The 13,276-nt window shown below is 35.1% G+C and overlaps 1 protein-coding gene across 10 annotated transcripts in view; it reads right to left on the minus strand.

Moving 5' to 3' along the window:
* Nucleotides 1-13,276, minus strand: part of DMD (dystrophin) — a 2,259,748-nt gene that overhangs the window by 1,173,678 nt on the left and 1,072,794 nt on the right. For all 10 annotated transcript variants that reach the window (XM_036992000.2, XM_036992004.2, XM_036992005.2 and 7 more), the window contains one exon: nucleotides 12,226-12,420. In XM_036992000.2, coding sequence (XP_036847895.2) covers nucleotides 12,226-12,420 — 195 coding nt within the window. The remainder of the gene's footprint in view (nucleotides 1-12,225; nucleotides 12,421-13,276) is intronic.

Genomic DNA, 13,276 nt, shown 5'->3' on the forward strand with positions numbered 1-13,276 from the left:
ATCTGATAAGATGAACTTCCTGTTAGTCATTTCTGAGGAAAATAAACTTTAAAAAGAACTTACTGAATTTGCAATGTTATTTCTTATCTCCAGCTAAGTTCATTGCTTTAAAAATACTATGAAAAGTGTATGATTTCTAGTATTTAAATAGCATTATTTCTATTGTACCTTCTCTGTAGTCATGAAAATAAATGGGCAACTCTCAAATAGAAAACATAAAGTTCAATTCAGCACTTGCTTAAACTTCAACACATTAATTTAAAAATGAGGATGTCTATAATTTAAAGGTGTCTTTAGTACCGTTTTATACCAAAGAGTAAACTCAAACATATGTGCATGAGTTTAAAACTCTTACCAAGGTAGAATTTTAAGTATGTCGATCATAGGATGTATATACAAACATTAATCTGAAATTGTGTCTTCTCTTTTAGATTATAATATTTAGAAATTACTTTCAAAATATTTACTTCAAATTTTGCCAGTGTACCCTTTAGCAACAATGTTTCAGTAAGAAAAAAAGCTATTTTATAATATAGCTTCAGAGTTACAAAAACATAACCTAAAATACCAGATAATTTGAAACTGACTGTGAAGTGTGTTTTCCCCTAAAAGTGACTTCCACACTTCAATGATATTCTTGTTTGAAATATACTGAACTTCTTTTAAAATATTTATAATTGCTTTCTAGTAGTTCCTCAGTTTCCATTTCTAAAATGACTCATGAGAAGATGACTAGAAACACCTGAAATTCACCTTTTCTTGCCAGATTTACTCCCTGAAGGGAATTTCTATTTATTTCTATTCTTCATTGCATCTTTTCCCACCTCCACAGCATTCAGTATTGTTAAGCCCTGGCCTCCTAGTCCTCCTAGTTTTGCTATCTCCCAGGTTTCTCTCTCCTTCCCTGAGAGCTTTGTCTCTGTCTTCATTCACTAACTCAACTCATACCTATTGAAATCCTATCATGTGCCAGGCACATTTCATGTACTGGGGATATAATAGTAAACCAGAAAGACAAAATTCTCCTATTTCTTTGTCTGAACTTTGCTGCAGCCTTAAGCAGAGTCAATCATTAAATGGCTGAGTCCCTAAATCTATGGGATGACTCCTCTGTTGGGCACCATTAGCAGTGAATCTATGATACTGTCTTGACATCTTGCTTAGTCCATTTTCTGCCTGTATCAATAAAAGCCATTTGTGTCAAGGGGATATTTAGGTCGTGGGAGTGGCCAAGATTGTCCATAGAAGTGGAGTTACAGGAAAGAAGACTGGGAAAAGACACATACTTTGTGAGCAAGTGTGGAAGAGCTAACAAATCACCCCCAATGATTCTCAAATTTGTGTCTCAAAATTGAGATTCTCTCCTGAATTCTGACTTGGATATATATATATATATAGCCAACTGTTTGATATCTATATGGATGTCTAGTAAACATCTCCAACTCAGCATGTCAAAATTAAACTTATACTAAATTTTGCACCCTGACCTGATCCTCCTGCAATTGTTGATAGTACATGGTCCATGGCAGCTCCATTTTTCCAGCTGTTCACGTCAAAATTCTTAGTCTTATCCCTGAATCCTCTCGCTACCAAACGACCTGCAATTGGCCACCAAATCCTATAGGCTCTACCTTTGAATGTATCCAGAATTGCCTCTGCCACCACTGTGATACAAACTACCATCTCCAGCTGGGATAGTTTTGAATAGGGGTATAATACTAGTGCTTTCCTTATAGAGTCATTGAGATGACCACATGAGTTAAGACAGATGAAGAATTTAGAATATGTCCTGCCTGGCACATAATAAATTAGTGGTAGCTATTAGTATTGTCCAAATTCCAATTATATTCAAAGGCTTTCTCCTCTACAAAGTTATTCTCAGTGTCTGCTTTCTACATTGCTTTCCCATCTTCATGAATTCATTTACATTCATGCCTTATACTAAATATTTTAGCTATATTATGTCTTTCCTACCTTTATTACTTTCTACCTCATTTGTATAAACTATGACATGTGTATTCAGATAACATTATAAATCATCAGAGAGCATGGATCATATCCTACATTTCTCTTTTAGAGTGTTAAAAGCACATCTGGGCCTTACTAAGTATTTACTGATTTGAAGGGAAGAGTTGAGTTGAAGTATTGAATTTTGATTTGTTTATGAGAATCCAATTTGAATGGAATCATTGAACCTGTAGAGTTTGTTACACTCTTCTTGAACCATTGCAGATGCGCATTCAGGTCCCAACATATGTTGGGGCCTGAACTATTCAGGTATCTCCCTGTTTATTCTATTTTACTTTTACTGGATACTTAGCTGTCAAAGAGTGGAACAGTCCTTTGCATTTACTGGTTGAGTATCTCCATGGTTTCTTCACAGTACATCAGATACCTATGTCCTTCATTCAGAATTTTGTCTGATGCCACCGAGCATCAACAAGAACAAAAAGAAAAACCCAAAACCTGCACTTCACTGGTCCAAGTGTTCCTCAAAGACAATCACTCTAGTCCATCAGCACTAATTAAAGTGAAAATGATTTCACAAGTCATTCTGTGATAGGTAGATTTTGTGTGAACTTGTACACATTGTCTAAATCATCTTACAGAAAATCTTGATAGAAAAATTGGCTGTTGTACATAGTGAAGGAGAGTTGTATAGAAGCAAATGCTTTTCTCTTCACTAAATATTAGACAAATAGCATCCTGTGTTTCTATTTTTTTTAAGACCAGGACATGATTTTAAGTCTTGTGCAACTGAGCAGACAAAGGGCTAAGGTAGTTTCTATGGAAAAAAAATTCTAAGGCAATACAGCAATCTAGGGAAACCTAAAAAACTGATTTGTACCAAGGAATGGGATTGGAAAATATGAACAGGATGCTTTTCTTTCTTCTTTCCATTTTATACTCTTTTATCCTGTATGAATATACAATCATGAACATCTTAGTGTTTTGATAAAGAACTGAACCCAAGATGTGTGATCAAGCAAATTCATAGATAACTACTACATAAGTTAGAATGTAATTGACTTGTATAAATTAATAAAATTATAGCACATTGTTTTGGAAAAATAGGAAACAATTTGGTAATATCTTCCCCATTTTATAAATGATAAATGTTGTTGATGTTGGGAGAACATGCTTTCCATTACAATGTTTTACAAGAGTGACAGAAAAGCAAAACCACTGTTTCACATAATTGTTCCACTCTGAACCTAAACACATAAATTTAAGAAGAACAACAAAAATAAGGCCAAAAAATCCAGGATACGGATGCAGGATCCTAACACTCTACTTTACTTCCTTACCTCTTTGGGAGCCCCATGGGTTCTCCTAATGATGAGAAAATTCTTTAATCTGTTGCCTAAGTTAGGCAAATTAAATCTGGAAATTGGTAGCAAGTGGTACCCATTAATTATACGTGATTTACAATATAAATTTTTTGATTTTTTTCCTTAAATGTTCAATGACATGCATTAGGATTCAGAAATAAGCAGATTTGGGTAAATGTCATTACATTAGATTGAGCTACATGCAATTGCCAATATTTGAACATGTTGACCTATATAATGTCAGTTTATAAGGTTCAACTGAATATTATTATAGTGTTAACATGCCCATGATTACCAATTTAATCAGGAAAATGAATACAGATTAACTTTTTTAAATGGCAAAAGAAAAACAACAAAATAAGTAATGAAAACATATATTAGAACTCCAAGGAAAACAGAAGGAAAGAAAACCCACTACTGATTAGAGCATTCTTTACTTAGATCTTCATTGTTTTCACAAATAGTTTAAGTCATGGTTCTGAATTCAGAAAAAAGTATTTTTAAATTACTGAAATAGAACTGGCAAAAAATCAATTCAACATATTTCATCAAAAAACAAAACTCCAAACAAAACAAAACAAACCAGAAAACAGCATCCTATTCCTGGTAAAAGCAGTGGCACATGGAAACTTGGAACAATGCAGAGTCTACATCCTCAAGAGAAATATTAAAATGTGAGTTACTTATTTGGCACCTAAAATTAGTAGAAGAGTGGAAAAACTTACGTCTGAATAAGCAATACTCAGCTTTAGAAATATAGTAAGGGAATATGATTGAAAGGAACCAGATTCTCTCACAGAAGTTTTTGTTGAAAGCAAATGTTTTGTAGCCCACATACATTACTTTTTATTTTAAACTTTTCCTTTTTCTTTTTACTTTCTTAAACTTTTTTTTCTAACCTGTAGACTAGTTGCCAAATCTGGAAATAACTTTACATGCATTTTATACTGTTAATTTTTTATTTAAAGTTTTTTATATATAAATATGAAATTTTATGAGTTTTACCACATTCCTAAAGGTCATATGTTTTCAGGATTACTTACATGGAAAATTAATTTATGATAATTTTTAAGATTTTGGATATTCAGTGAAGAAATATGGGTTTTACAAATCTCCAAATTTATATAATTATACATATTTACAAGGTTTTTTCTACAGAATCCTACATAATTTCACTCTCTTCACAATAGTACGGCTGAGTAGACTGAAACAGGTATTACCATTGATTTAATTCCAAAGTTAGAAGAACTGAGACTTAGAAATTTTATGCAACTTGCCCAAGGACAAAACTATTAAGACGCAGATTCAGAGTCTAAATCTAAGTGTTTTATGTTCAAATCCAATCCTTTGCAAGCCTCTCTAGCCTACTGCCTGTCATAACCATATCATGTAAGCTCAGTGAGTGCGATATATTACTAATATCTTAATTATAAATGGGTTTCCTACCACATGGTTTCATAAATGATTGGCTTAAAATTCAGCATGTACAAACCCAGAGCAAATGTCTTCGGGCTGGTATGTATGCATTGATGGTCAGAATTCACACAGGTCTAGATGATTTAACTTGATGAGCTAGGATACAGTGTAAAAGAGGCTATTTTTTTTTCTTTTTTTTTTTAGTTTTGGCACTGACAGCTTAACACCGTTCAGTTCTCTTTGATCAGAGTCCATATCTGGATTTATCAGATAGTCACTCATTCACTCAACAGATGTGCACTGAATGTCTATTAAGCACTAGGTGCTGTTCTAGGAGTTGTAGATACAGTCAGTGGTGAACAAGAAAAACAAGATATTATTTTTTCTTCCTAGTGGCTGTGCATATGATGGATGTTGATCACCAGGGAACAGGTCACAAGGAGCAGATGGCTCATTTGCAAACTACTGCAAATGGTGAAAACTGTACCTGTTGCTGTTGCTGACTCAGTATCACTGTCTTTATAATGTAGTACTGCAGTTAAATTGGTATACATACACTTTAGATGCATATGCATGTGATTTTTAGGTTCATAAAACCCTGCACTATTGTTTTCACATTTGGGGAGGCGAAAATAATAGCTTTAAGCCATTTTAGCTGCCAAAAAAGCATTGAGACCCTTCATAACTTGGTTAACAGAAGAGCCCACAACTGTAATTTCCAAGAAAAAAAGATCAGAAAAACCCATTAGTAACTGTTGTGACAGCAGCCGTTAGAGAGTAGATATATCTTAAAATTGAAAAAGAGAAGTTGGAGAACCAAAGACTCAAACTCCAGTTCATTTTCACTCTCTGGAATATGTCTTTATCTGACACATGAAGGCAACACCCTATATAAATTTAATTTGTGTTCTCTTTATGTCCCATCCACCTACCAGGCACTGCATTAATGACATATCAAATTGGGAAGCGTGTTCAATCAAAAAACATTAACGTGCTTATTAATTAGATTTTTCTGAGCTTCTAAAGAAATTTTAAAAGGTTATTTTTAGTGGCTCTATGGTAAATTGTTCTTCTGATTTTTTTTGCATGATGAATGAGCCACATGTGAAAACTCCTGCCTAAACACAACTACATATTTTGGCTAAAACATTCTCCATAGGATGATGCACTTGCTGTTTTTGCATAAATCATGAATCAGTAATTATATATCACACATCAAAAAATGGCATCACAATTGGTCATTAAACAGCTTGAATACTTCATAAATAGAAGGGAAAATCTCCCCACACTTAATTGCAACCTCAGAATTTCTGCCAGCCTCATGAATTGTAAGTTTTAATGTGGAAGTTTCTGACTTCCAGAATTTATAGGATGGGGATTATCAAAATAGTCTTGCTGGGGGAAATGAAAGAGTAGGAGTGAGTTCTTAAAGCATATTTTAGCAGAGGTGGGAGTAAATTGCAGCATGAAAGTCAAAGTGAGACAACTGCTGGGCCTGATAAAATAATGACAGGGAGAAAATAATCAATAATTTCCTATAAAAGAGTGACATTTATAAAATATAAAGGAAAACTACACTGAAGCACATATAAATATGAACTGGGCAGGGCTATCATGCAGTAATATCTATAATCTCTTTACTGTAAGAGAAATGAAAAATGAGGTACTATAGTGCTGATTTAAGGACTTAAATTATAGTGAATTGATTAATTTTTATAAAGCATTTCACAAATATAATAGCGAATTGAGCAAATAAATCTCAAATCATGAAAGTGGTTGAAGAAAGGAATTATATTTATAATGGAATAAGTGTGTTGGTTGAAAAACTTGATTTTCCTCAGAGAAATCACTACATTGATTACGTTATCCAAAATGTTGTATGTAGTCCAAAAGATTGGTTCTTACAATGTAATAGTACATTAATGAAAGTCCAATTTTTCCATGCAGGAAGCTATTTTATTAGAAAATTTACACAGAATTAAAAATGAGCATTTGTAATCAAATGCTGCTTTGACAGTTTATATGCTCCATGATTACTTAATTTAGAAGAATTGCAATATCCTTTTGTTGTAATATTATTAAACTGGTTTAAAAAAATCAAACCCTTTTTCTAGTATGCACAGAAACATTCATTCTCGTATTTTCCTTCAGTTACTCTATTCAGATTTGTACATATGATGCCACCTTCCAAAATCTAATTCCCCTAATTCCAGAATAGAAAAACAGTTTGTCCATGGCATTAGTTTTGCCTGCAGACAAATGACTGGCACTATTAAATTTGTGCTTAAATGTGATGAAATAGATTCCAAAGAATAAAGGTCTTGACCAAGGGGATATGCTGTCCATTGACCATACTTTTTTCCCTGCTTCAAGGCAAGGCTGGAGTACAGAAGGCAAAAATATCAGTGAGAAGAAATCTCTTCATCCCTCAAGGGATCCTCACCCAAGTTCACAGGATACCTAAATTCTCTTAACTCTGTCCCAAATCTGTTGACAATAGGTCTTCATACACCCAGGCTCAAGTTCTATGTGAATGCAGAAACACCTCTGCAATTTGCATCTTGAAAACATTTCCAGAATCTGAAAATCTCTCCTTACCATCCTAGTCTCAGCCAGCAGCATCTTCTCTCCAACTCATCTTGCTTTTACTCTTAATCCGTTATAGCTCTGTTCCCAACTAGTGCAATCCTTTTCAAACCAATCAGATCATGCCACTCTCCTCAAAATATACAATGCTCCTCACTTAGTGACAGTGAAAGGTAATCTTCACAGCGGCCCATCAGGCCCTCCACCATCTGGACTACGCAGCCCCTTTGAGCTCCTGCCCTATACACGGGCCTGCCCGCTGTTCACTGATCCGGTTAGGTACACTCCCGACCTGTGGGCCTCTGCATTGACTATTCACTACACCCGGACAGCAGGGCTGACTGCCAGCCTGATTCCCTTACCTTCTTCAAATCTTGGTTCAAATGTTCTTTCCACCCTTTTCAAAATTGCACTCCTACCTCTTGCCATTCCACCTACTCCTGTCCCTTTGGTAGTTTTATATCCCCTTACCCAGCTCTGTGCTTTTTAATTTAATAACAAATATCATCTTTAAATACACAATATTTGCTTATTACTTGTTTGCTTATTTTCTCTCTCCCACTGCTATAATAAAGCTGCATGAGGGCAGGGTCCACTGTCTGTGTTCACTGTTTTTAAGCACTTAGAGCAATGCCTGGTACATAATAAGAATTTGATAAATATGTTTGAATGAATGAACCTTCATTCCTTATCAGGGCCTTGTCTTAACAATTCCTTTTAGGTCTCAAGAGTCCTGTGCACAAAGCTGAACCAATCAAGAAGACTGAACAATTTCACTTTATAGTCTAGTTTAAGTTCACAACAAGCTCTTCCCAGTGCTGTTGACGGTGAACAAGGGCTGCGTTTACTTCTTGATCCTACAGAAACTCCACAAGGGCCCAACTGTCCTTTAAACATCTGAGTTTTCTTCATATGTCCACAGTTTTTGTCACCCTCTTGGCTACCAAAAATAAAGCATGTATCCACTTCATAATGTTTTCAATTATGACACAATAGAAATTATGCGTGCCTGACTTCTTTGTTTCCTTCTATTCCTTTTCCTCTCCCTGCCTCCTTCTTCTCCTTCCTTTTTTTTTCTTAAGTCCTTCCTTTTTCCCTTCCTCTTATGGAATCTTTTTAAACTGGAATAGATTTGCTGAGATTTAGAACCCAGGACACTTTTCCTATGAACTAGGCGTGACAGACCTCAGCATTCTACCATGTTCTGTCCAAATTCACCCTTGCCATGTTCAACATAGAACCCTAGAAACAATCGCAGAAAAGGTGATGATAAGAGTATAGTGGTTAACAGCCCAGACTTGAAGATGCTTTGCCTGGGTTCATATCCTTGCTCCACCAATATTAGTTTTTTCAACTTTGAGTTACTATATATTTCCTCAGTCTCTTCACCTATAAAATGGGGACAATTTTAAATGCTTTGTAGACTTGTGGGGGAATTAAATTAGTTAATATAGTCATTATTAGAAGTGTCTGAACACTGTAAAAAATATGATTCACATTATTGCAAAAGATAAAAGTTAGTTGTCATCTTTATTCTAAGCCATGCTCTCAGTTTTGTCCTAAGAACTCACTTTTATCAATGCCAAGGCCTAATTGAACAACTAAGGAACTCCTTACTGAGGGAGTAGCACATTCACTGGGGAATTCCACACCAAGCTACATGGAGTATTTTCCAGGATTTCTGTTAGCAAGTGCTGAGTAAACAGTATATATGTCATTATTTATCTCAAAAGTGTCCTAGATGAGGTTCCCCTAGAAACTAAGCTTAAGACTATAATATGCATGCAAGTAATTTACTTGGGAACCATCCTAGGAAGCACTGGTAAGGGAGTGGGGCATGGGGAGGGGGTGCAGAAGCCAGTAGAATGTGTTATGAGGTCGGTTTCTAACTGCACAATGAGGTCTCTATTCTGCTGGGGAACATTGGGTCAGGGTGTAGAACATGCCTCAGAGTTACCCCAAGTGATGATGTGAATGAGCAGTGGTGTGTATCCACAGAAAGCCATCTGTCATTGGTTGAGGTTTCTTGGGAGATATGGGGAGGCAGAGCCTTAGTGCCCTGACAGACAATTATCGGCTATGGTGACTAGAGGGAGTCCCAAGGCAGAGTGCCAGGAACTTGTAATTGGCAGTTGCCAGTCATAATACAGAGCATGCTGACGGACGAGAGTGGGTCCCCAAGAGTAACTCCAATGCCAGTGGAACTGAAGCTTTTGGTGACATCAGGGATATGGAGGCATTAGCATAAATCCTTTCTATGGGGTCTCTTCAATGAATCATTTCTGCATTTATGACAACATTTCAAATATTTAAAATTCTCAGGGGAAAAAATTTATAAAATTAAAACTTGTGATGCTAAACATTTCTATGTTCATATTGTATTAGTATTTTTAATTGTTGTATAGTGATAAGAACACTTGACATATCCACACTCCTAATAAGTTTTTAAGTGTGCAATACCTTACGTCTACTTACAGCGCAGTATTGCACGGCAGCTCTCTGGAACTTACTTGTACTGCACAACTGAAATTTTATACCCACTGAAAAGCAACTTCCCATATCTCCCCTCCCCCAGTCCCTGGCAACCACCTTTCTACTCTTTTTTATGCTCATATTTACATGAGACACTGTACAGCAAGATTTGATGATTTAATATAGTAATTATGCTTTGGAAATTTTTATTAAGACAATTGTCTTTTTGATTAAAAATAAAGTACAAGCTATTGCTAATATTGATCGAAACTTTCAAAAATTTAAATTCTTTCTAAACAATGGTAGTATTGTTTATAAAATGAATATTATTAACTTTTTACATATAAACAAACATAATCAATGGATTCACAACACTAATATTGGCTTTGTATAAGAATAAACATTATTTATGTATATATTTCTCAATCATTAGTTATGCCTTAGCTGGTATATTAGCTATTAAATGCAGATTTCCATATGTAAATAGATGTTTATCTGCTTAGTTCTTGTCAAAATGATTAGGTAGCTTTCCAATTCAATACATCAATGGAAATTATATGTGCTATATTAGTTATATTTTGTTCAGAAAGCAATTACTTGAGTTATTACACATTATTTGTGTTGTATTATACTTTCAAGAAATATGTATATTAAACCACAGCAGTACCTACTACAGTTCTGTAATTTGATTCATGCAAATCTTACAGGAATAAAATCAACCACAATTTAATTTCAAACCTTCCCAACCAGCAGCTGTACAATTTATGCACTACTTTTCTATTTTTACTACTGGATAACGACAATGATGAATGCCTTTAAGAAGAAATACATATTCATTGAAAATACTGAAATCAAAACTATCCCCCCTCAAAAATTCCATGAAGGAAGGAAGCCCATTTTGCCTGCCGCTGATCTGTTGGAAGTGAGATGGAATTATGCCTAAAACTGCGTCTAATGAGGAATCACTAATCCAGCTAAATTAAACTTGCCATAATACCTTTTTGACAATCAATATCATCACAGTGGGTATCAGCTACAATACTACTAAACGTATCTGGAAGAACAAATGATTAGCTATGATGAGTGTAGCCTGGGGCCCATCATTCTCAGTGCACCAGGGTAAGAGGTATGAAGGCAAAGATATTCTACTGGTAACTTAATAAGTTCAGGGTCACTGCTCTCCTGACCCATACGTCCATGAACATAGAAGGGAATGAATATTATCTCATTAGCAGTGATTTACATGTTGAATGACAATGATGAACTTACAAACTGCACTGTCATGAGAAATTAGTTAATGGGAATAATGACAAGAATGCTGGCATGTCTCCTTTACCAATTGATTGGGTTTCTTTTCTTCACTGTACCCATCAGCACTTTGCATTTATTTCAAAGAGAGTAAGAAATAGCACTATACTAAAACAGATGGAGTAGTTCCAGAGATCCATGCATCTCCTATTTTATTTTAGTGTGTAATTTTATAGCTGATTAAAGTAAGATATTAAACTCAAGTCACTCAACATACTGCAACTCTGATTTCCAAAACTAAATAGCTTTAGCTATGTGTTTACTTACAGAGACAAACGTGTGACATGGAATGAGCTCTCCCAAAATTGTTTAGCGAACAGATGCTACTGAGAGCAAACTTATCTTTTGTCTATAATTTTATGCTATTTGCATTAGCAAATACCAAGCTCTGGTTATCCTATTTCATTTTGAGGGTGGAATGTATGATCACAAAAATTATCTGGAGACACACATTAATAATTTCATTTTCTTGATGATGCACTTATTTATCTTTAGACACTGCCCTGCAAAGTCCAAAGGCTATATCCTCATGTTTTGTCTCAGTTTAGGATCTAGAAACTTGTAGTTGCTGGTTTGAATAAAAGAATGGATTTGGTTGGTAGCCTTTGCCTGGTCATTTTAAAGGAAACATTTTATTGTCTTCTACTTAGAGTACATATATTATAGTATTGATACTGACACTAATACAAAATTGAATGTTTATGTGGAAAATATGAAATTAAATCTATAAACAGTAGGTATTATTTAAAGCCTCATCAAATTGCCCCTTTTTGGGGAGAAGAAAGGAAAGTAATACATCAGTTGGAATAAACTGTTCTTCTATCAAATCTTGTATTTTGGTGAGTCCTTTCTGTCATGAATGCATGTGAGACTAATATTTTTGTGTGTTCTTATATTTTAGGAAGTCTCTCAACATTCAATATTATAAAATACTTCTTCTAATCTATGTTTCTCTTTCTACCTCAGATTTCTAGAGCTAACCATCCTGTGAAGTGTTTGAAGACTCCATGTGGAAGTCAAAATGACTTGTATACATTTAAGCCAACTATTTTGGTACCACAAATGATCAATGCGACCATCTTGTAAAATCTAAATGACTGTTTGCTTTTACCTTCAGAGACTCTTCTTGTTTAAAGAGATCTTCAAAATCTTTAGCAGAGAGGTCAGGAGCATTAAGCAGTTGTTCCACTTCTGATAGGACTTGTGAGACATGAGTGATCTCAGTCAGATAAGTAGAAGGCACATAGGAAATTTCCATAGGCATGTCTTCAGTCATCACCATCACCGACTCTTCATGGAGAGTGTGCTGGTATAGATATACAAAAGGAACAATTCTTTCAGCTTTCTAATAATGAAAAGACACCTATTGAGTTTATATAAGCTCCAGTTTATAGCTGACAGAGGCCTGAAAGTGGATAAAAAGTGCATGATGATTAGCCTAGTAAAAAGTTATTATACAGTGGCTTCTTCCAAAAGGTTAGAAGTATTTTATAATAACAGATACATATACATGAGTGCCATGAATATAAGAATTAAAGACCAAGAGCCATGTCATGAGAGGAATAGTTTTATCCCCCTCCCCCAAAAGGAGAATTTTTACAACTGGTTTTTAAAATGTAATTCTAAGCTTCCTAGAAACCTAGGTATGGGGTGGGTTGGGGGTGGAGGTCTACATCTGTGGTATTCATGCCACAGGAACTTTTCCTGTACTTTTCCCCCTCATCTTGACTTGAGGTATGAGAGTGACAAAGTGTATTTGGCTGGTATGTGTCTTTTTAATGATCACCCCTCTCCTCCAAATTCCAGATGTCAGCTCCTTTCTTTGACACTAGTTTCTTGCTAAGCTGCTAATTAATGTGCTAGATGAGTAGGACTGTGAGTAGAATTCACATTTTAATAAGAACTCCAGAAAGCCCTAAGATCTAAGAGAGACCTAGCCTCTCCTCCCATGTCTACACCATCCAACTTGCCATTCAAATGCTAGGATTGATAGACATTTGGAGCTTAGAATCCTTTAGGATTTGACCAGTAGTACTCTTTCCCTGTTCCTTGTAAGAGCAAGAAATAAATATTATTTGGCACAAAAATTCAGAGAAATAGATGGCCTCTGCTCTCTTCTGTCTATACTATAAGCAGCAAAAGTCTTGTAATTGAAATTAGTT

This window comes from Manis javanica, chromosome X (assembly GCF_040802235.1).
Source record: "Manis javanica isolate MJ-LG chromosome X, MJ_LKY, whole genome shotgun sequence".
Lineage (NCBI taxonomy): Eukaryota > Metazoa > Chordata > Mammalia > Pholidota > Manidae > Manis > Manis javanica.